Source organism: Pogoniulus pusillus, chromosome 4, assembly GCF_015220805.1.
Source record: "Pogoniulus pusillus isolate bPogPus1 chromosome 4, bPogPus1.pri, whole genome shotgun sequence".
Taxonomy (NCBI): domain Eukaryota; kingdom Metazoa; phylum Chordata; class Aves; order Piciformes; family Lybiidae; genus Pogoniulus; species Pogoniulus pusillus.
The window spans coordinates 48030002-48053549 of NC_087267.1; the positions used below are offsets into that span (position 1 = coordinate 48030002).

Consider the following 23548-nt stretch of genomic DNA (forward strand, 5'->3'; position numbering starts at 1 on the left):
CTGAACACCTCCAGGGAGATTGTGGAGCACAGAGTCACCCAATGTGATAGAAGATGATTAAAGATCACATTGGGTGATTCTGTGCTCCACAACCTCCCTGGGCAACCTGTGCCAGTGTCTCACCACCCTCACTGCAAAGAACTGCTTCCTAACATCTACATGAAATCTCCTCTCCGCCAGTTCAAACCCATTCCTCCTCATCCTGTTGTTACAAGTCCTTGCCAATAGTCCCTCCCCAGCCTTCCTGTAGCCCCCTTTAGATACTGGAAGGCCACTCTGAGGTCTCCTCCAATCCTTCCCTTCTCCAGGCTGAACAGCCCCAACTCTCAATATCCAAGGTGAGGCTTAACAGGGCCCTGGGCAACCTAATTTAGTTGAGGATGCCTCTGCTGACTGCAGGAGGGTTGGACTAGATGACCTTTGGAGGTCCTTTCCAAATCAAATCATTCTGTAATTCTACTTCTGGGACAGGATTCAGCAGCAGTTTGTGGAGAGGTAGCACAATCTCCTGGGCTGTCAAAGTGTGCTTGGGGCATTCAGGCAGCAAGAGTGAGTCACAGGGAGGGACAGAGAGAAAGAGAAGTGAGCTCAAATCTGGGAAGGTAGAGAGAGTGTGGGTGGAAGGCAAATACCATGAAAGAGCAGAGGGTTTGCTTGCTGTGTGAGTCAATCCAGTCCTATAGATACCAAAATTTATCATGAATGCCAAAGAGGTTTTAGCAACCACAGGCTCTCAGAAGTGAATGAAAACTCTTTCCCATGGTTAGAAGGACCAAAGAAGATGTGAGTGGAGGAGGAAGAGATAAGAGGGCTGTGAGCACAAAGGAGGGGGTATTGCAGGGCATGGCAGGATGGAATCTGGATTAGCAGCAGTTCTGTGCTGTGGACAGTGAGATCAGCTGATCAGCTTCACTGGAAAGATTCTGCCTGGTTTGTCCTGCTGAGCTCCTGCAAAGAGGAGCCAGAATGCATGAATGGTGCAAAACAAACTCCCTTCTTTATTGCTGATCTGGAGCAGGGCACTGAGTCCAGCAGCAGTGAGTTTGCAGCTGGCACCAAGCTAGGAGCAGCTGTGGAGCTGTGGGAGGGTAGCAGAGCCCTGCAGAGGGACCTGGCCAGGCTGCATGGGTGGGCAGAGGCCAAGGGGATGAGACTGAACAAGGCCAAGGGCAGGTTCTGCACTTTGGCCACAACAACCCCAAGCAGCACTTGGGGCTGGGGCCAGAGTGGCTGAGAGCAGGCAGGCAGAGAGGGCCCTGGGGGTGCTGGGGGAGAGGAGCTGAAGCTGAGGCAGCAGTGCCCAGGTGGGCAGCAGAGCCAATGGCATCCTGGGCTGGCTCAGGAGCAGTGTGGGCAGCAGGACAAGGGAGGTTCTTGTGCCCCTGTGCTCAGCACTGCTCAGGCCACCCCTGCAGTGCTGTGTCCAGTTCTGGGCTGCTCCATTGCAGAGAGATGTTGAGGTGCTGGAAGGTGTTTGGAGCAGGGCAGCAAGGCTGGGGCGGGGCCTGGAGCAGAGCCCTGTGAGGAGAGGCTGAGGGAGCTGGGGGGGTGCAGCCTGCAGCAGAGGAGGCTCAGGGCAGAGCTCATTGCTGCCTGCAGCTGCCTGCAGGGAGGCTGTAGCCAGGTGGGGTTGGGCTCTGCTGCCAGGCAAGCAGCAACAGAAGAAGGGGCCAGAGGCTGAAGCTGTGCCAGAGCAGGTCTAGGCTGGATGTTGTTAGGAAGTTGTTGTCAGAGAGAGTGATTGGCACTGGAATGGGCTGCCCAGGGAGGTGGTGGAGTGGCTGTGCCTGGAGGTGCTGCAGCAAAGACTGTGATTGCTTGCAGTGGTTTCCAATGCTAACTGATAGAAAGCAAATCTGCACTAACATTTTAAGGCCATGAAGTGGAGCACTTTTATGTTAAGCAATGCCAGAATGAGGACTGACACTGGAACTTTAATTGGAGTCTGCCTCTCTGGAGGTATTCAAGACCTGCCTGGATGCATTCCTGTGTGCCCTGGTATCAATGATCCTGCTCCGCTGGGGGGTTGGACTGGATGAGCTTTTGAGGTCCCTTCCAGCCCCTGACATTCTGTGATCCACCTGCCTTCTGTGTGTGTGTGGTGATGCAGACTGCAGCTCAACAGTAATTCAAACGTTCTCTTCCCTCCCAGGACCTTCTCCTTCCCTTAGTGCACAGGGTAGATGTGCTCCCTTGGGGAGGAATTGCTCTGTCTTGCTTTCTCCTTGTTCACTGTGCACGTTCCTGCTTCGTGGTGATCAGCTCAAATTCTCTCCAGAGCAGCATTGGTTGGGAGGCTTCATCACACCATGGCTGTTGGGTGTCTGCAGAGCACGTCCAGAGCAGGGCCAGGAGGATGCTCAGAGGCTGCAGCAGCTCTGCTGTGAGCACAGCCTGAAAGAGTTGGGGCTGTGCAGGCTGCAGCAGAGGAGGCTCCCAGGTGACCTTCTTGTGGCCTTCCAGGATCTGGAGGGGGCTCCAGAAAAGCTGGAGAGGGACTTTTGAGGCTGTGAGGGAGTGGCAGGCCTGGGGGGGGGATGGAGCAAGGCTGGAGGTGGGGAGAGTGAGACTGGATGTGAGAAGGAAGTTGTTGAGCAGGAGAGTGGTGAGAGGCTGGAATGGGTTGCCCAGGGAGGTGGTTGAGGCCCCATGGCTGGAGGTGTTTGAGGCCAGGCTGGCTGAGGCTGTGTGCAGCCTGCTCTAGGGTAGGGTGTCCCTGGGCATGGCAGGGGGTTGGAACTGGCTGCTCCTTGGGGTTCCTTCCAGCCCTGCCTGATTCTCTGCTCTAAACTCCTAGGTAGGATAAGTGAGTTCCTAGCTGGAGAACAGCAGCCATCCAGCAGGAAATGCTATCACATTTTCTCAAGCAATCAGCAAGTTTCTTGCCCCCAGCTTTGCCAGAGGAGAAGGAAAAACTCCTGGGGTGGTTGTGCAAGGCAAACGCAGAACTGTGTAAACAGAGAGGAGAAGACAATGCAGAGTTAATGCTTACAGGAATTTGACACAAGTGAGTGTAATTATCTGATTTTTCCACCATCTCTCTGATTCAAGGAGGAGAAAAGCCCAGGGATTATTTTCACCCCCCGGGAGATCAAACCCTCCTGTTTCAGCTCTGGGAGGCAGCATCAAGCTGTCGGATGTGCGTCACCCTCTCTCCCCGGCTCTCTTCACTGCGAGTGAGGCATTTGCTGTCTCCAGAGGACCTGGATTTGGGGTTAGCATGAGGTGACATTGTTCTGCTCTGCAACAAAGAGGCTGATCCTCCTTGGCTGTGGGCAGTTGGCTTGCGATGCTTGGCTTGCATTAGCTGGATCAGGCACCACATGGGTCTGTTATCAGATGCTGCACGAAGCTCTAGCTCCCCAAACACTACACAGCAGCCCCCAAAGGGCTGGTTTTTCCTACTCTGGTGTTTTCTGTCTGACAGAAGGAATGCTATGGGTTGGTGTGGCTTTCTTCCCCCCTCCTTCTGTGCTTTCTGGTGACAGGGAGCTTTGAAGCATAGCAAACAGGATGCTTAAAGAGAGTTCTGAAGTAGACTTTAAGACATGGCATTAAGGTATTGTTTTATAATACCTGCTGGTGAAAGCATTCAAAACATTCTCCCTGTTGAAGTCACTGAAGGAATCTGTGTAGTGTTCCCTCACTGCAACTCCTTTTTCCCTCAACAGAAAGGCTGGTTCTTCCCCCCCCCCAACTCCAGCTTCCTCTAAGTGCTTTTTAGAACACCCTAAAAGTCAGGATAAAAGCAGCTGAGCTGGGGGATCACCACAGGAGGAGCCCTGGGGAGGACGAATTGTCAGCAGCATGAAGTGTGCTTTGGCTGCCTTCTTCTGGGTGTCCCTGGGGTGAGCTTCCCCGCACAGAAAAGCAGTTTGTGTCTCATGGTCAGACTTCCAAGATCCCCACTGACCCTCCAAATGGGTGGCCAGCTCATCACAAGGAATTGTCTGCCAAGTGAGTAGATGTGTGACAGGGGTGAGTGGTCCTGCTCACAGGCTGAACCCATGACCTCCTAATCCTATCTCATGTGCAGCGCCTGCTCGGCTGTTCAGTGGTCATTAGGCCTGGGTGAACAATTTGGACCAAAAAGAACCCCAACCCAACCAACAAAAATGGAGCCATTCTGGGGAGTAAGCAGCCAAAGAACCCCCAAACTCAGCTCTCAGGGGTACTTTGGGCTTTCAGCTTCCAGCCCATTTAGTTTTGCAGCAGGGTTATTTCCCATGCCCGCCTCTGTTTCGCCGTGATGGGAAACCTTCATCCTGGACCCTATGGGCTAAGCTAGCAAAGCTGGAGGATGTGGCACAAATCCCTTGTGTGTGAACTAGAGAAACTGGGGTTGAAGGATTCACTTTGATGGAATAACAGAGTGGTAATCCCATAAAATCAGGCACTTGGGTTTTTCTTACCCAGCGAAGAAACACTCAGGAGTTGGTCTAAAGATGTAAATGCTGGCTTAGTTCTGAAGCTGCTCCTTTAGAGTGCTGCTGGATAGGAAGTTTCATACCACAGTCTGTGGGAAATCCACCACTCCTAGCAAGTTCAGAGGCACTCCATGATTTGGACTCTTAGTCTTAACTCCTTGTGCCCCTTGAGCATAGAATCTGGCCCAGAAATTAAACAAGCAGAGGCTGCATTTCAGCCTGCAGCTCTTTTTCCTCCCCCTCCCCAGCACAGGCAGTTCCTTACAACACAGCCACCTGAAGTGGTAAGGCTGGAAGTGATGTCACCTCCTTTCTCTTAGTTCTCAGCTGTGTTATGAGAGCACTTCTGCTGCTGAGCTGTCCCCATGCTCAGGAGCACAGTGCAACCCAGAGAGGTCAAAGCCTGCTTTGCCCTATGGTTCATGGGGAGGGAGCTCGTTTGCTCTGGTGTAGTTCTGATCCACACTGCACCAAAACCTGGTTTGGATTTATCTGGGCTGGGCATGGGTAGGAGCCATAGAATCAGTCAGGGTTGGAAGGGACCACAAGGATCAGCCAGTGCCAACCCCCCTGCCATGCCCAGGGACACCCTACCCTAGAGCAGGCTGCACACAGCCTCAGCCAGCCTGGCCTCAAACACCTCCAGCCATGGGGCCTCAACCACCTCCCTGGGCAATCCCTGCCAGGAATGCTGATAGCTGGATGTTAATTACACCACTGCTACTATCCCACTAATGAGGGGGTGAGACTTAAGTTCAAGGAGTCAAAATATTTTTGCAGGGCTCATTTGACACAGCTGCAAGACAGCCTTCTGCTAGGTCCGTACAGGGACTGAAGAAGTCAGAAGCAGTGGAAGCTCACTGCAAAATGGAGACTAAATGGCCACTCCAGCTCTCAACTCTTTTTCTCCTCCTTCCATGGGTACTCAGTTTAAACATCTCCAGGGACAGCGACTCCACCACCTCCCTGGGCAGCCCATTCCAGTGCCAAACACTCTTTCTGTGAAGAACTCCCTTCCAACATCCAGCCTGAACTTGCCCTGGTACAGCTCAAGTCTGTGTCCCCTTGTTCTGTTGCTGGGTGCCTGGAAGTGTTTGAAGACTGCTGTGGCACTTGGTGCCAGGATTTAGCTCTGCCCACAACTGGACACAGCACTCCAGGGGTGGCCTGAGCAGTGCTGAGCACAGGGGCACAAGAACCTCCCTTGTCCTGCTGCCCACACTGCTCCTGAGCCAGCCCAGGATGCCATTGGCTCTGCTGCCCACCTGGGCACTGCTGCCTCAGCTTCAGCTCCTCTCCCCCAGCACCCCCAGGGCCCTCTCTGCCTGCCTGCTCTCAGCCACTCTGGCCCCAGCCTGTAGTGCTGCTTGGGGTTGTTGTGGCCAAAGTGCAGAACCTGCCCTGGGCCTTGTTCAGTCTCATCCCCTTGGCCTCTGCCCACCCATGCAGCCTGGCCAGGTCCCTCTGCAGGGCTCTGCTACCCTCCCACAGCTCCACACTGCTCCTAGCTTGGTGCCAGCTGCACACTCACTGCTGCTGGACTCAGTGCCCTGCTCCTGATCATCTGTAAGGACATTGAACAGGACTGTGCCCAGCACAGATCTCTGGGTCACACCATTAAGTGCCAGCTGCCAGCTGGAAGTGGCACCACTCACCACTGCTCTCTGGGCCCAGCCCATCCTCACAGCTCTTCATTGGACTCTCATTCCTCAGAGGAGAGGTGCTCAGGTCCCCCAGCCATCCTTGTGTCTGTCTGCTGGACTCTCCCCCTCTCTTTCTCTGGCCATGCTGTTCCTGATCCTGTTCCTCATGTCCTGCTCCCAGCCTTGGCCTGCACTGTTATTTGAGCGTGTGTGATACACATTTATGTCTAGAGATATTTAATGAGTGAATTGGCTGTGGGGCCCCAAGCAAGTCAATAGCAGTTAGGCATCCAGGGCAGCAGCACTGTGTCTTGTGCATGTGTGTCAGGCATCCACTCAAGCTCTGAGTGCTCCTGTCTGTCTCTGTCCTGGCTTCCTTCAGTATCAGCTTTCCCTAGAAGGATCAGTGTCTGAAGCAGCTCCTGCTGCAAGGGAGATGGGTCACCAGACAGGGAGGCATTCCAGGATGCTTCAGCAACTGCTCTGTGCCAGAGACCTGGGCTGAGGCAGGAGGATGGCAGAGCCCGAGGCTCGCTCTGAGAAGCACTGCGTGTGCTGAGCCGGGGAGGTGCTGCTGCCAGCAAGCCTGGGCTCTTGCTCTGCTGTGCAGAATGCCTGTAGAGATGCCCCCTTTCTCAGCTGACCCTCTGCCGGTGGCCTGGCAGACACGGCGAGGCTGGCCCGGGCTCTTTCAGCCTCTTCTCAGAGGAGAAGCGGGGACTGCGCCGGGCTGGCAGTGCCCTGTGCTCTGACACCTTCAGGCGGCCTTGCACAAGGCATCTTCCTGCTGCCGGCGCTCTAAGATCACAGGAAGGCCACCCCTGCGTCCCGGGGGGCTGCTCGAATCCTCCCTACCGGGGGTGCTGAAAGGATGCAGAGTTGTGGTGCTGAGGGAGCCCTGCACTCTGCCCTGCTGAGCCCACGTCTGGAACACTGTGTCCAGTTCAAGCAGGACCTCAGGGGAATGCTCACAAAGGTAAAAGATGATGAAGGGAGCAGAGCATCTCCCCTCTGAGGAAAGGCTGAGGAGCTGGCTCTGTGGCTGGGAGAAGAGAGCACTGAGAGGTGACCTCATTGAGGTTTTCACATATGCGAAGGGCAGTGGCAGGAGGACAGAGCCAGGCTCTGCCCAGTGATGCCCAGTGGCAGGGCAGGGGGCAATGGGTGCCAGCTGCAGCACAGAAGCTTCCACTTGCACATAAGGAAAAGCTTTTTCCCTGTGAGGGTGGCAAAGCCTTGGAGCAGGCTGCCCAGAGAGGCTGTGGAGCCTCCTCCTCTGGAGGCACTCAGACCCTGCCTGGATGTGTTGCTGTGTGACCTGCTCTAGGTGATGCTGCTCTGGCAGGGGGGTTGGACTGGATGAGCTTTGGAGGTTCCTTCCAACCCTGAAGTTCTGTGATTCTGTGCTTCCATTTCATCGTTGTTTCTGGCAGACAATCAGACCTGGGGTCACTGTAAGGTTTCCAACCTCTTTTGCCAGACCAGAAAGGTTGGGATACGTTGGCATAAGGGATATGAACCCAACTTCCAACCTCCTTTTGCCCAGCACCATAGCAGCGGCACATGGCAAAAAGAAATGAATGTCTTCAATGTGGTTCTAATATGTCTTTCTGCTTCTTCTTTCCTCCCCCCCCTTTTCAGAGCTTTGTCATCTGTGGTTGCTTTAGGAGCTAATATCATCTGCAACAAAATCCCAGGCCTGGCCCCTCGACAGCGAGCGATCTGCCAGAGCCGCCCTGATGCCATCATTGTGATCGGGGAAGGGGCACAAATGGGAATCAATGAGTGCCAGTACCAGTTTCGGTATGGGAGGTGGAATTGCTCTGCACTGGGAGAGAAAACAGTCTTTGGACAAGAGCTTCGAGTAGGTAAGGGTGCCTCTGATGTGATGCTGAAGTCTTACACCCGGGCTGGTTTTCTTTTGGCTTTCCTCTGCTCCTGCAAAGGTTTATAACCCTCTGGTGTTTGCCTGTTGGAGTTCACCAGTGCTGCTCCCAGGACAGGTGGGGTCTGTGTGCTTGCACTCATTGAAAAGTAACTGGCAAGAGGCAGGAAATCTCTTAAGTGGTGTCCAGATGAAGCCATTTGTGTCTGTGCAACCTCCTCCACAGCAGTGGCCTAGATGCCTGCACAGGCATCCAAGGGCGAGGCCATCAGACCCGTGAGGGAGGATGTCCAACTGCTGTCCTTTCAGAGGCTGCCACAGTAACTGTGGTGCACAGCAACACCAGGGAACTCCAGCCAGCTCCAGAATCCCTCAGAGCAATCCCTCTGCAGACTTCCCAGATGCTGAGCAGTGGGAAGGTCCCAACTAACTGATGGAAGTGCAATGCACAGGCTGCTTGCTTCCCCATACAGGGCAGTGTTGCATATCCCTTTCAGTGCTGCTGTCCTACTGGAAAGGAAACACTCAACTGCTTTAAGGCATCAAACCTGTTCAGATGAAATGATGCAGGAGCTTGGCCTGACAAGGAGTTCATTGGCAGAAGCTAAACTGCTCTCTTCTCATCTTCTCACCTCTGGTATTGTTTCTTAGGGAAGATTATGCACATTTTTGCCAGTACTGGAATGAGGCCAAGGGGATGAGACTGAACAAGGCCCAGGGCAGGTTCTGCACTTTGGCCACAACAACCCCAAGCAGCACTGCAGGCTGGGGCCAGAGTGGCTGAGAGCAGGCAGGCAGAGAGGGCCCTGGGGGTGCTGGTAGAGAGGAGCTGAAGCTGAGGCAGCAGTGCCCAGGTGGGCAGCAGAGCCAATGGCATCCTGGGCTGGCTCAGGAGCAGTGTGGGCAGCAGGACAAGGGAGGTTCTTGTGCCCCTGTGCTCAGCACTGCTCAGGCCACCCCTGGAGTGCTGTGTCCAGTTCTGGGCTCCTCCATTGCAGAGAGATGTTGAGGTGCTGGAAGGTGTTTGAAGCAGGGCAGCAAGGCTGGGGAGGGGCCTGGAGCACAGCCCTGTGAGGAGAGGCTGAGGGAGCTGGGGGGGTGCAGCCTGCAGCAGAGGAGGCTCAGGGCAGAGCTCATTGCTGCCTGCAGCTGCCTGCAGGGAGGCTGTAGCCAGGTGGGGTTGGGCTCTGCTGCCAGGCAAGCAGCAACAGAACAAGGAGACAGAGGCTGAAGCTGTGCCAGGGCAGGTCTAGGCTGGATGTTAGGAGGAAGTTGTTGTCAGAGAGAGTGATTGGCATTGGAATGGGCTGCCCAGGGAGGTGATGGAGTCTCTGTGGCTGGAGGTGTTGCAGCCAAGCCTGGCTGGGGCACTTAGTGCCATGGGCTGGGTGCTTGGGCAGGGCTGGGTGCTGGGTTGGGCTGGGTGAGCTTGGAGCTCTCTTCTAACCTGGTTGATTCTATGATTCCTTGTTTTTCATATGCTTGTTTGTGAACTGAAGTTGATGTACAAAATCCTGTTGCTGCTAGAAACTGACAAGCATGCCACAATGACACTTCTTCATGCTGTGTTGTCGTGGTCTGCCAAAGCTTTCAGGCATTCAAGTGGCTCTGACTCTTGAAGAAGCAAGTCCTCTAAACTTCTCAAGTCATTTATGTCCTTGAAGTGGCACACTCTAGAGGGCTGTACCAGAGCTGGTGCCATCATTAAGCTTCCTGGTGAAAAGGCTTTCACCTTTTCTGCTCTTCTTCATGCAGGGGACACCTCATTGCTCTGTACAGCTACCTGCAGGGAGGCTGTAGCCAGGTGGGTTTGGGCTCTGCTGCCAGGCAGCCAGCGACAGAAGAAGGGGACACAGCCTGAGCTGTGCCAGGGGAGGTCTAGGCTGGATGCTAGGAGGAAGTTGTTGTCAGAGAGAGTGATTGGCATTGGAATGGGCTGCCTGGGGAGGCAGTGGAGTCATCATCCCTGGAGGTGTTTAAAAGGAGGCTGGAGGAGGCACTTGGTGCCATGGATTGGCTAATTACAAGGTGCTAGGTTGGACTTGATGACCTCAAAGGTCTTTTCCACCTGGTTAATTCTGTGATTCTGTGAATCTTAGGGCACCTCATGAGCTCCAACCTTGTACTCACAAATAACAACCCTCTTCATCAGACAGATGAAGGCTCCTTTCATCCTAAGAAGCCTCTTGCAAGTGAGTGCAGTTCAAATGTCCACAAGGATTATGCTTTCATTCTCAATGTCTCCACACAAAAATAAAGAGGAACCAAACCTGTTTAGCATCAGGAGCAACCTTCTATCAGGCCATAGCAAGTTTAATCAAGAGCCAAACCAGGTTTCCCAGGCCATGTTTGCCAAAATGTTCACCAGCTTCCTGACCTCTTCACCTAAGCTGGGTGGTTGCTTGCAGCTCTGAAATGACTGATGTGGAATCTGGTGGGTTCTTTTATGGCTTAACCCAAACACAGAGCAAAACTTGGCAGCTGCAGCTGAGCTCTGCTTTGACATTTGTTGGGTGTGAAGCCACACAAGCTCTAACGGATGGAGAAGGTTTACATGACCCCTGCCAGCTGAGCCAGCTGAGCTCCATGCAGCTCCATTAAAGAGCCCAGAATCCACATGTCTTTGTTTTATGAGTGGAGCAGCACCCAGAGATGGTGTGGTCAGTACCTAGGAAAAGGATAGGGTTTAGGAAGTGCTGTTATTAGCCCAGTGAGGGGAAAAACGAGCTTTGGAAATGGCAAAGCTGGGAAAAAGCCTCACTCTGAATGCTGCAGAACACTTGGGAGCATAAACACCCAAACGTGCAGCAAAGCACATCTGCGCCTTGGCCACAAGGGCACATTGCTGGCTCACGGTGAACTTGTCCACCAGCTCCTCCTCCTCAGAGCTGCTTTACAGCAGGTCAAACCACAATTGGTGCTGGAACATGGAGTTATTCCTACCATGTAGGCACCTCTAAAAGTTACAGATCATGACAGCAAGTGACTCCAAGTGCCACATCCAGCTGGCAGCTGACACCGGTGGTGTGCCCCAGGGATCAGTGCTGGGCACAGTCCTGTTCAATATCCTTATTGATGATCTGGAACAGGAGATTGAGTCCAGCAGCAGTGAGTTTGCAGATGATACCAAGCTAGGAGCAGTGTGGAGCTGCTGGAGGGTAGCAGAGCCCTGCAGAGGGGCCTGGCCAGGCTGCATGGGTGGGCAGAGGCCAAGGGGATGAGACTGAACAAGGCCCAGGGCAGGGTTCTGCACTTTGGCCACAACAACCCCAAGCAGCACTGCAGTCACTGTCCCTGGAGATGTTCAATCACATTGGGTGGTTCTGTGCTCCACAACCTCCCTGGGCAACCTGTGCCAGGGGCTCACCACCCTCAGAGCCCTCACTGCAAAGAACCCTTTCCTAACATCCAGTTTCAATCTCCCCTCTGCCACTTCAAACCCATTCTTCCTCCTCCTGTCGTTACAAGACCTTGTCACTAGTCCCTCCCCAGCCCTCCTGTAGCCCCCTTCAGATCCTGCAAGGCCACTCCAAGATCTCCTCCAAGCCTTCTCTTCTCCAGGCTGCAAAGCCCCAACTCTCTCAGCCTGTGCTCAGAGCAGAGGTGTCAGGGCTATGCATGCACTCATGCACTCAGAAGCTGCTTAAGAAGACAGCATCACTTCAGGTTGAAGATTAAGAAAAGGAGGAAAATGTCTTCTGAAGGGAAGATTAGAAGCAAAAAAGTGTTTGTTTTTCTGTGTCTGCACTGGACAGAGGCCACTGCTTCCACACTGCAGGCTTGAGAGAAACAAGGGAATTGGGCACCAAAGGGCTGGAAGCCCTGGAGAAACAGTTGGCCTCTCATCATACCTGCTGAGGGGCTGTCAGCCAGCAGCTGATTCTTGCTGCAGGCCATGTATAGGATGAGTTGCATTTGGATTCAGACTCACATCTGAGCCCAGTTGTCCTAATTCCGGGCTACGATGTTGGTTTCACCGAGATGCCAAACGCTCATGAGGACCTCCTACCAAAAGAGGGAGGAGCAGAGAGGCTCATTGTGCCCCCCAGAGGGACATTTGCATACCAGCAGATGCATTCACCCAGCACAGCAGTGTCTGGTACGGTAGGAGTTGGCCATGGTGGAGAGCTTGACCTTCACTAGGAGCAGCAGCCCAAGGCAGGCAGTGTGCTTAGGAATGCTCTACACCCATAGTGGTGCTCTAATGCTATCAGCAGATCAATAAAGGCAACCCCAGATGGATCCAGATTGTTTGCCTAAAGTACATTTCTCTCTCCTTGCCTTCCTTCCCTCCTGCTCTTTCTGTCTTCCTTTCTGTGTTGCTCTCATTTGCCAGTTCTAGGGTTTGGTCTGATGGGTGTGTGTTGTGTGCTGTCTGTTTAGCAGTGCTTAGCAGTACTCCAGCCTCACATCCACTCTCTCTGATTGTTATTGTAACATCTGCATGTTTATTATGGGAAAAAAAAATAAGCTGTCTTTACTGACTTGTGTTATAGCCAGTAAAAACAACAGGGGGGGAGGAAGGAATCGAGCAGCTGGAAGCGATTTGGAAGGGGCGAGGAGGGGGGAGGGGGGAAACGAGTGGGAATTAAATTATTTTAAATGCCATACAGAGCAGGGTGCACACTGAGGGAGACAGAGCTGGTCAGGGGCCTGCAGCACAGCCCTGGGAGGAGAGGCTGAGGCAGCTGGGGGTGTGCAGCCTGCAGCAGAGGAGGCTCAGGGCAGAGTTCATTGCTGCCTGCAGCTGCCTGCAGGGAGGCTGTAGCCAGGTGGGGTTGGGCTCTGCTGCCAGGCAGACAGGAACAGAAGAAGGGACCAGAGGCTGAAGCTGTGCCAGGGCAGGTCTAGGCTGGATGTGAGGAGGAAGTTGTTGGCAGAGAGAGTGATTGGCACTGGAATGGGCTGCCCAGGGGGGTGGTGGAATCACTATTCCTGGAGGTGTTGCAGCCAAGCCTGGCTGGGGCACTTAGTGTCATGGTCTGGGTGATTGGACAGGGCTGGGTGCTGGGTAGGACTAGGATGATCTTGGAGGTCCCTTCCAGCCTGGTTTGTTCTATGATCTGTGTCCCACTGGGGGAAGAGCAGCACCCTCTGTGCAGTGGCAGTAGGTGCAGTGACTGGTTTAGGTGTTGGTCAGTTGTTTGCCAGCCTCGCTTGCACAGTGGCTTCTGGACCCAGTGTGGAGAAGTCTCTGGGTTGTTTGGTTTGTTTGTGTTTGTTTGTTCTGCTGTTGTTGCTGCCATATAGCCTAGTCCCAGCAGACAGCATCCCTGGAGTGCTCAAGCAGCTGATCAGGAAGAAGCTTGTTTTCAGGAGCTGCAGTTGGGTGTCTGCACTGCTGCTGGGATAGGGCAGCTGCATTTTCCAGTGTGAGAGGTGGCTTCCCAGGGGATGGTGTAAGCTGCCTCCTGCAGAAGGCTGGCTGGGTTGCCAGGAGAGAGGTGCACAGGATGAATTCAATCAGCTTATAACTGTTAGGACTGCATGCAAGTTCCAGAAGACCTTGCAGGACCAGTACAAACCAGGTCTGCGTTACTCACTTGGCTACCTCAGAGTGGCTGCTGCTGCCTGTTGTACAAAATATGATGTGGAGCCACGCAGGTGTGAGGAGGTTTTAGTTAAAGTGGGAGATGCTGTAAATACCATGACAAATTTAATGAGCAGGGGCTTATGCAAGGGTAATTTTGGTTAGAAGCAAAGTGGCACACTTAAAGATCACAGAATCATAGAATCAGGCAGGTTGGAAGAGACCTCCAGACTCACTCAGTCCAACCTAGCACCTAGCCCTACTCAATCAACCAGCTGCAGGCAGCAATGAGCTCTGCCCTGAGCTTCCTCTGCTGCAGGCTGCACACCCCCAGCTCCCTCAGCCTCTCCTCACAGGGCTCTGCTCCAGGCCCCGCCCCAGCCTTGCTGCCCTGCTCCAAACACCTTCCAGCACCTCAACATCTCTCTGCAATGGAGGAGCCCAGAACTGGACACAGCACTCCAGGGGTGGCCTGAGCAGTGCTGAGCACAGGGGCACAAGAACCTCCCTTGTCCTGCTGCCCACACTGTTCCTGAGCCAGCCCAGGATGCCATTGGCTCTGCTGCCCACCTGGGCACTGCTGCCTCAGCTTCAGCTCCTCTCCCCCAGCACCCCCAGGGCCCTTTTTTCCTGGCTGCTCTCAGCCACTCTGGCCCCAGCCTGCAGTGCTGCTTGGGGTTGTTGTGGCCAAAGTGCAGAACCTGCCCTGGGCCTTGTTCAGTCTCATCCCCCTGGCCTCTGCCCACCCATGCAGCCTGGCCAGGTCCCTCTGCAGGGCTCTGCTACCCTCCCACAGCTCCACACTGCTCCTAGCTTGGTGCCATCTGTAGACTCACTGCTGCTGGACTCAGTGCCCTGCTCCTGATCATCTGTAAGGACATTGAACAGGACTGTGCCCAGCACAGATCTCTGGGTCACACCATTAAGTGCCAGCTGGAAGTGGCACCACTCACCACTGCTCTCTGGGCCCAGCCCATCCTCACAGCTCTTCATTGGACTCTCATTCCTCAGAGGAGAGGTGCTCAGGTCCCCCAGCCATCCTTGTGTCTGTCTGCTGGAGTCTTCCCTTCTCTTCCTTGAGCTGGAGAGCCCAAGGCTGGATGCAGTATTCCAGGCATAGTCTCAGCAGGGCAGAGCAGAGGGGGAGGAGAACCTCCCTAGACCTGCTGGACCACTTTTACCAAGGCAGCCCAGGACAGCAGCAGCATTCTTGGCCAGTGAGATGTGTATCATTGCAGAAGGACTCCAGCTCTCTCAGTGACTGTCCCAGGAGCTGCCTCACAAAGGCAGAAGTGTCATGTTGGAGCAGAGCTGGGCTACTGCACCTCAACCCCAGGTGTTTAGGTTGGTCAGCCTGCAGCAGCAAGGCAAGCACTGCAGGGCACAGGAGCTGCCTTACCAGCACTGCTGTTTCCAGTGCAACTCAGGTGGATGGAAAGCCAAACAGTGGGGGGAGAAGAGAAGGAAAGCTGTGATAATCTAATAGTGAAAAGGCAGAGCAAGCAGAGGGCCACTTCACTTTGCATTATCATCTCTGGAGGAAATGAAGGAGCTGATTCAAGCAGCTCAGCCTCTCGGGCTGGAGGAGGCTGGGTAAGGTTTTTGCCAGCACAAGTAGCAGAGCATGACAGTAACCCACACCAGAACAGGAAAATAAACCTCTCAGCTGGTGGCAGCTGAGCTCGGGGAGGGCTGCTGGAAACGTTATGAAACAACTACTGTGCTAAGCATTTATATAGCTTTGACTGAGCAGAAGGCCTGTGGTGAGGGTGGTAGGTTGAGACTCTTCTTCATTTTAGTATGCTTGGAGGCTTTGAGAGAGATAAAAATATCTTTCTGTTCTGAGCAGAGGCTGTTGTGCTAGAGAAGCATCCTGTTTGGAGAGCAGGGAGACTGCCCAGCACAGGGAATCAGAGTGAAAATCTGTGGGAGGCAATCTCCCTAAGCCTGCAGAAACTTCAGAGCCTCACAAGGACCCAGTGAGGCTTTAGTGCTGTCCCTGGAGGTGTTCAAGAAAAGCCTGGGGGAGGCACTCAGTGCCATGCTCTAGATGACTGGATGGGGCTGGGTGCTAGGTTGGACTGGATGGTCTTGGAGGTCTCTTCCAACCTGGTTGCTTCTATGATTCCAGAATGCACTGTAAAGCACAGGTCAAAAGGTAAACACAAATCACAGCATCATTGTGTTTGAAAAAGAACTTTAAGACCAAGCCCAGCCATTACCTACCTCTACTAGGGTCACTGCTACACCATATCCAGTGTCCAGTCCAGGGCTTCTCCATGCCAGAGAGATGTTGAGGTGCTGGAAGTGTCCAGAGCAGGGCAGCAGGGCTGGGGAGGGGCCTGGAGCAGAGCCCTGTGAGGAGAGGCTGAGGGAGCTGGGGGTGTGCAGCCTGCAGCAGAGGAGGCTCAGGGCAGAGCTCATTGCTGCCTGCAGCTGCCTGCAGGGAGGCTGTAGCCAGGTGGGGTTGGGCTCTGCTGCCAGGCAAGCAGCAACAGAACAAGGGGCCAGAGCCTGTAGCTGTGCCAGGGCAGGTTCAGGCTGGCTGTGAGGAGGAAGTTGTTGTCAGAGAGAGTGATTGGCATTGGAATGGGCTGCCCAGGGAGGTGGTGGAGTCTCTGTGCCTGGAGGTGTGCTCCAGGCCCCTCCCCAGCCTTGCTGCCCTGCTCCAAACACCTTCCAGCACCTCAACATCTCTCTGCAATGGAGGAGCCCAGAACTGGACACAGCACTCCAGGAGTGGCCTGAGCAGTGCTGAGCACAGGGACACAAGAACCTCCCTTGTCCTGCTGGCCAAAGTCCTCACTTTCCATTACTTTCCACTTTGTCTTTATCCACTCAGGATAAAAAAGTTTTCCATGGGCTGCCTTGGGATGAGCCAGTGAGAAGAGAGTAAGCACATTGTAGGCTCTGATGGGGTCGGAGGCTGTACCATAATTTGGACACTGTGGGGCTAACTTTGCAGGGCAGCATTGGTTCAGCATTTCCTTTCTTGGAAGGTTCCAATTCCTTTCATGTCATTTTATTTCCATGTCACTTAGCAATAACATTTCTGGCTACAAATGATCCACAGCATGCTGACTGAGTTGGTTACTAGCAGTGGCCCAGCCCTGATGGCCAATGACTTACAACATGCTTCATGCTTTAAACAGGAGCACTGAAAGTGAAGTGAAGTGATGCTGGGCTTAATCCAAACTGACAGGAACCAAATTTTGGTCCTGCTGCAGTCACTCAGTAGAAATTTTGCCACTGCTTTCACTGGAGCAGAGAGTTGAGGCAGTGGATTTGGCTTCTGGGTATTGAGTACATGCAGAGGTTTAAACTGAGGCTGATCTTCATAGCAGGGACTCATAGAGTCATAGAACCAGGCAGGGCTGGAAGGGACCCCAAGGAGCAGCCAGTGCCAGCCCCCCTGCCATGCCCAGGGACACCCTACCCTAGAGCAGGCTGCACACAGCCTCAGCCAGCCTGGCCTCAAACACCTCCAGCCATGGGGCCTCAACCACCTCCCTGGGCAACCCATTCCAGCCTCTCACCACTCTCCTGCTCAACAACTTCCTCCTCACCTCCAGCTTTGCTCCATTCTCCCCAGGCCTGACACTCCCTCACAGCCTCAAAAGTCCCTCCCCAGCTTTTTTGGAGCCCACTTCAGATCCTGGCAGGCCACAAGAAGGTCACCTGGGAGCCTCCTCTGCTGCAGCCTGCACAGCCCCAACTCTTTCAGTCTGTGCTCACAGCAGAGCTGCTGCAGCCTCTCAGCATCCTCCTGGCCCTGCTCTGGACACTCTCCAGCATCTCCACAGCCCTCTTGTCCCAGGGGCTCCAGAGCTGGATGCAGGACTCCAGGTGGGGTCTCAGCAGAGCACAGCAGAGGGACAGAATCCCCTCCCTGGCCCTGCTGGCCACACTGCTGCTGCTGCAGCCCAGGCTCTGCTTGGCTTTCTGGGCTGCAAGTGCACACTGCTGGCTCCTGCTCAGCTTCTCCTCCAGCAGCACCCCCAAGTGCCTCTCCTCAGGGCTGCTCTCCAGCCTGGCACTGCCCAGCCTGCATTGGTGCTTGGCATTGCCTCCACCCAGCTGCAGGACCTTGCCCTTGGTCTTGTTGACCCTCCTGAGCTTGGCCTGTGCCCACCTCTGCAGCCTGCCCAGGTGCCTCTGGCTGGATCCCTGCCCTCAGCCTGGCTGCTGCAGCACACAGCTTGGTGTGGGCAGCAACCTTGCTGAGGCTGCACTCAGTGCCTCTGCCCATGGCACCCACAGAGATGTTGAACAAGACTGGTTCCAGGACTCACATAAAACCTAATTAGTTAAATGGAAATCAGCTGTACAGCACTTGGGGTTTTAAGTGCAGAGCAACTTTGCAAGCAGGCAGGTGCTGCCAAATCTTGCTATGACAAGGAAAGACCTTTATAGAAGGTGACAGGTAGCATGAGATAGCAGCTAACCTGCCTGTAGGTGATCCTGTGCTAACTTGGGGTTCTAATGACTCCATCATAGGACCATAGAATGGTCTGGGTTGGAAGGGACCTCAAGGATCATCCAGTTCCAACCTCCGGCTGTAGGCAGGGACACCTCTCACTAGAGCAGGTGGCTCAGGGCCTCATCCAACCTGGCCTTGAACACCTCCAGGGAGGAAGCATCAACAGCCTCCCTGGGCAACCTGTGCCAGTGTCTCACCACCCTTGCTGCAAACAACTTTCTCCTAGCATCCAGTTTCAATCTCCCCTCTGCCACTTTAAACACATTACTCCTTGTCCTGTCATGACAAGACCTTGTCAGTAGTCCCTCCCCAGCCTCCTGTAGGCCCCTTTCAGATACTGGAAGGCCACTATAAAGTCTCCTCAAATCCTTCTCCAGGCTGCACAGACCCAACTCTTGTATCCTGTCCTCATAGCAGAGCTGCTGCAGCCCTCTCAGCATCTTCATGGCCCTGCTCTGGACTGGCTCCACCAGTTCCATGTCCTTCCCCTGTTGGGGGCTCCAGAACTGCACCCAGCACTGCAGGTGGGGTCTGACTTTGGAGAATCCTTCAGCTTTACTGCTGTGGTTAACTATGCTGTCAAAATCCCTTCCCTAGAATTAGAGATGATAGGTTTGGTCATCTGGTTCAACCTCTACACCAAGCAGGACAGGCTAAACATAACATTAGACTTCAGAGTTACATGCGTAGCAGCATCCCTCCCTTTCCTCCCCTGTTCTTTGGGGCAGTTGGTGTTTGCTAAACCATCTGTTGCTAAACTGAAAGGCTTGCCATGCAGGGAGAGGCAGTGACAAACAGCAGAACCCCAAAACACAGCAGTTGTTGATCTCTCCATTCTGGTTTGCAAACAAAGGCTTTAGCTAAGTTGGGGCTTAGCTTTCTGTGCCGTGCAGCTTGCTGTCTTGCTTCCAGCCAGGAGGGAATTAGGTCCCTAATGAAGTGGCTGGAGCATGCCAGAGCAAGAGATTTGACCAACATCTGTTCCACTTGACACAATCTCCTTCCTCTTGTGCATGGCTTTTTGGTGCTGGGTTCAATTGCCCACAGCTGCAGTTGATTTAGTGCTGACATAGCCTGTGTCCCTAACTGTGGAGTGTTATTGCTGCTGATAGAAGAATCAGATTAAACTGAAAGAAACAAAGCAAAGAAGGAGGAGGACTGCACAAGCTAGAACTGGGAGGCTTGAAAAAATGAGCCCAGCGTGGCAGTGCTGAGGCATAGAATCATAGGATCACAGAATCATAGCATTAACCAGGTTGGCAGAGAGCTCCAAGCTCACCCAGCCCAACCCAGCACCCAGCCCTGTCCAGTCAACCAGACCATGGCACTCAGTGCCCCAGCCAGGCTTGGCTGCAACACCTCCAGCCACAGCCACTCCACCACCTCCCTGGGCAGCCCATTCCAATGCCAATCACTCTCTCTGACAACAACTTCCTCCTCACAGCCAGCCTAGACCTGCCCTGCCACAGCTTCAGCCTCTGTCTCCTTGTTCTGTTGCTGCTTGCCTGGCAGCAGAGCCCAACCCCACCTGGCTACAGCCTCCCTGCAGGCAGCTGCAGGCAGCAATGAGCTCTGCCCTGAGCCTCCTCTGCTGCAGGCTGCACCCCCCCAGCTCCCTCAGCCTCTCCTCACAGGGCTCTGCTCCAGGCCCCTCCCCAGCCTTGCTGCCCTGCTCCAAACACCTTCCAGTTCTCTCAGCATCCAAAATGGGTAACAACTTTACTCATGCTGTTTTCCCAAGATATGCTTAAGTTTAAACTCTTTGTTTTAAGTCCTGCTGTAAAGTAAAAGACATCATGGGAGTGTTTAACCTTAAATGCATGCCCAAGTGGTTTGCAGAGCACAGAAGTCACAGTGAAAGCCAGCATGCAAGATTGAGCTGTCTGTGGAGCCTTCAGCCAGTAAAAACTGCCTCACCTATCCATGTTTGATCACATTTGGCCTTAGGGTTGACATGGGTCTAGGAGACAGCTTTTAGCCACAGTTGTGGTCTATTGCTATCTGTAATGCTCAATCTATAATGCTGCAAAGGTTCAATCTCTGCTTTCTGGAGCAGTGAAAGAAAGATGATTCCTGGGATTTCTTATCTAAAAGGGTTATCAAGGCCTGGAACAGGCTGGCCAGGGAAGTGGGGGAGTCTCCATCCCTAGAGGGAATGAAAAGCCTAGAAGAGGTGCTGCTGAGGAACATGGTTTTGTGGTGAGAGACTGAGAGCTCTGGGGCTGTTTAGTCTGCAGAGAGAAGACCAAGAGGAGATTTGATCAAATATCTGAGGGGTGGGTCTCAAGTGGATGGGGACAATCCCTTTTTGGTGGTCAGCAGCGGTCAGACAAGGAGCAATGGACACACACTGGAACAGAGAGGGTTTCACCTTAACATGAGGAGAAAGTTCTTTACAGTGAGGGGGACAGAGCCCTGGAGCAGGCTGCCCAGAGGAGCTGTGGAGTCTCCTTCTCTGCAGACTTTCTAAACCCCACCTGGATGCATTCCTGTGCCAACTAGCCTAGGGGATGCTGCCTTGGCAGGGGGTTGGACTGGGTGATCTCTGGAGGTCCCTTCCACCTCTAAAGTTCAGTGATTCTGGCACCTGACAGTGTTCTTGGACTTGATGAGGTGTTCAAGGCCAGGCTGGATGAGACTGTGGCCAGCCCTATCTGGGACAGGGTGTCCCTGGGCATGGCAGGGGGGCTGGAACTGGCTGCTCCTTGTGGTCCCTTCCAGCCCTGACTGATTCTGTGATTCATGTTGTCTCTTATCAAACTGTGTGGTGTGTTATGGAGCCATGTAGCTTGGAATGCAAACAGAAGCATGTGAGAGCAGAGCTCATGAGAGAGAAAGCCCTGAGCCTCCCTAGTTACAGTTTCTGTTCTACGATCTTAAAGGTCTCTGCCAACCAAAATGATTCTGTGGTTTTGTGATTTAATCCATTTTTACGTACCAAGGGGGCTCAGATGGCTGAGGAGTATTCAAGTAGACTCCTGCCACCCCAGAATGCTCACTGGTGTGCTGTGAGAAGACACTTCTGTCTCGGGGCAGCAGCTCAACAGACATGGGCTGAAGCGCTGCTGGCTGGAAAGATCCATCCCAACTGCTTGCCATGGGTTTAGCCAGCTGAATCTGCAGATGAGTGTTCAACACCATGCTGACCTCCTGCCAGCTTCGAAATGAGAGTGCTGGCTGGAGCCAAGTGCCATGGGGCTTGCAGTTCCCACTGCAGCACGAGAGGCTGCTTGCTTCCAGGTGCGGGTTCTGGTTCCAGGGGTCGGTCTTTTCCGCTGGGCTGCCTGCGAGCATGAGGGGTGGGATTGTTTTATGGCTGGCCTCTGCTGTTGCTTCACTCTTGCTCTGCTTCCCTCTGCAGCAGGCTGAGCTAATTGTGCATTGTATCATCTCGTTTCACTTCTTATCTCAACCCAGGGCTCCCTTGCGCTGCTTCCGCTCTCCAGGCTGTGCGTGCACACGTGTGCGGGCGTGCCTGTTGGGCAGGCTGTGCTAAACCAGGGCACTGCTAAAACAAAGGGGAGTTTACTCCTGGGTCACGAGGTACTTTTTGCCTGGCCATGCCTTTTTTCATGACAACAGGAACACTTGTTCCTCAGGAGACCCAGCTCGTGGAGAAGAGGCCTCCACACAAAGCGCCGTCCGCTGCGGGCTCTGCTGTTTCAGGGGGGAAGGAGCAGCAGTGGTTTCTGCCTCCCTTGCTGAGCTGAAGGGCTCCAGACAACAAAGGCAGGAAAATGGAGAGCCCCTTCCTCTCTTCTTTTCTTTGGCCCAGTTTCATACCACAGAGCTGCAGGCATTTGCATAAGATGTCTAAGACAGGAACCTCAGCAGCCTCTATTCCTTCTATGGCCAAAGAGGAGAGGAACTTCCAGAGGGTGATTTGGATCTGAAACTGGCTGCACGGCTGCCCTTGGTGGCTGTCCTGGAGCTCAGAGTCACTAATTAGGTGTCAGACTTGTTGATCCCTAGATTTTGTTTGTCTACACAGCCATGTGTACTGCAGAGGGGAGCAGTGTGGTCCTCTGATGAAGTCATTCTTGCACACCCTGCACAGCAGGCGCAGAAACGACCTCTGCTGAAGGTCCTCACCCCTCTTTGCTACTCGTGCACCAACAGTACCTGCAGAAGTTGTCTTGGCTGATGCCTTTCTGACAGATACTGGCAAAAATCAAATAATAGTGCTGCAACCACAGGCATAATTCTGCCACTGCTATTTGGAAACTTAAGAACAAATGGGAGTCCAAAATTACCACCAGATGGTGCACCTATTTAGCAAGTGACAGAGACATGTCCCACAAGAAAGGGTAGCCACAGCCTCCAGCAACCCATCCAGTTGCTCCTCCTGCTGTTTATTCTCATCTGTGATATAAATTGAATGTGTTTGAAACAGGGAGCTGCCTGTTAGGCTATTCTGTTACATTTAATGTGGAGTATGTTTTCAATCTCTGTGATGGAAGCCTTTCAGCTGCTTGGCTAGGGACATGAGGAACTGGGAAAGGGCACAGCAGATCTGTGAATGCCTGTAAAGGGAGGAGGGAAGAAAAAGAGTTGGGCTGAGGGGTGGGAAAAACAGTAGCAGCAAACAGCAATGTGCAGGCTTCAAAATCAGAGTGGCAGTCAGCACAGAACGTTTGTGCACTGCTGTTTCTTTAGGCTCTGACTATCAAAGGTAGGGAGCTGTGAGAACTGCTAGTAGAGAGGAGGTGAAGCTGAAGCAGCAGTGCCCAGGTGGGCAGCAGAGCCAATGGCATCCTGGGCTGGCTCAGGAGCAGTGTGGGCAGCAGGACAAGGGAGGTTCTTGTGCCCCTGTGCTCAGCACTGCTCAGGCCACCCCTGGAGTGCTGTGTCCAGTTCTGGGCTCCTCCATTGCAGAGAGATGTTGAGGTGCTGGAAGGTGTTTGGAGCAGGGCAGCAAGGCTGGGGAGGGGCCTGGAGCAGAGCCCTGTGAGGAGAGGCTGAGGGAGCTGGGGGGGTGCAGCCTGCAGCAGAGGAAGCTCAGGGCAGAGCTCATTGCTGCCTGCAGCTGCCTGCAGAGAGGCTGTAGCCAGGTGGGGTTGGGCTCTGCTGCCAGGCACCCAGGGACAGAAGAAGGGGACCCAGGCTGAAGCTGTGGCAGGGCAGGTCTAGGCTGGCTGTGAGGAGGAAGTTGTTGTCAGAGAGAGTGATTGGCATTGGAATGGGCTGCCCAGGGAGGTGGTGGAGTCACTGTCCCTGGAGGTGTTGCAGCCAAGCCTGGCTGGGGCACTCAGTGCCATGGTCTGGGTGACTGGACAGGGCTGGGTGCTAGGTTGGGCGGTTGAAGGTCTCTGCCAACCTGCCTGATCCTGTGATTCTGTGAGTGTGTGAACTCTGCAGGCAGGGCATTTCTGGAGGCTAGCCCTGGAGTCTAAGTCAGTACTTTGGAAAGCTGCCGATGGTGTCACCCCAGGTGAGAGTACAGGAGAGCTGATCATCTGCACAGCCACACCTTAACAGGCAGGCAGGTTGTATTTGCTAACTGCTTCTACGTTTCTGAGCACCTCTGCTGCTCCATACTCAGGCAAAGATCAGCACAAGCCCCTAAGAATGCAATATCTGCCA

General features: G+C 53.8%; 1 protein-coding gene across 3 annotated transcripts in view; it reads left to right on the top strand.

Annotated features, from left to right (window-relative positions):
• WNT7B (Wnt family member 7B) overlaps positions 1–23548 on the top strand; it is a 68290-nt gene that overhangs the window by 8082 nt on the left and 36660 nt on the right. Inside the window, exons 2-3 of one of the 3 annotated variants that reach the window (XM_064142821.1) lie at positions 2798–3007; positions 7712–7938. In XM_064142821.1, the coding sequence (XP_063998891.1) occupies positions 7842–7938 (97 nt within the window). In that variant the 5' untranslated portion in view covers positions 2798–3007; positions 7712–7841. The remainder of the gene's footprint in view (positions 1–2797; positions 3008–7711; positions 7939–23548) is intronic. The other 2 variants (XM_064142822.1, XM_064142823.1) reach the window with 2 other exon arrangements.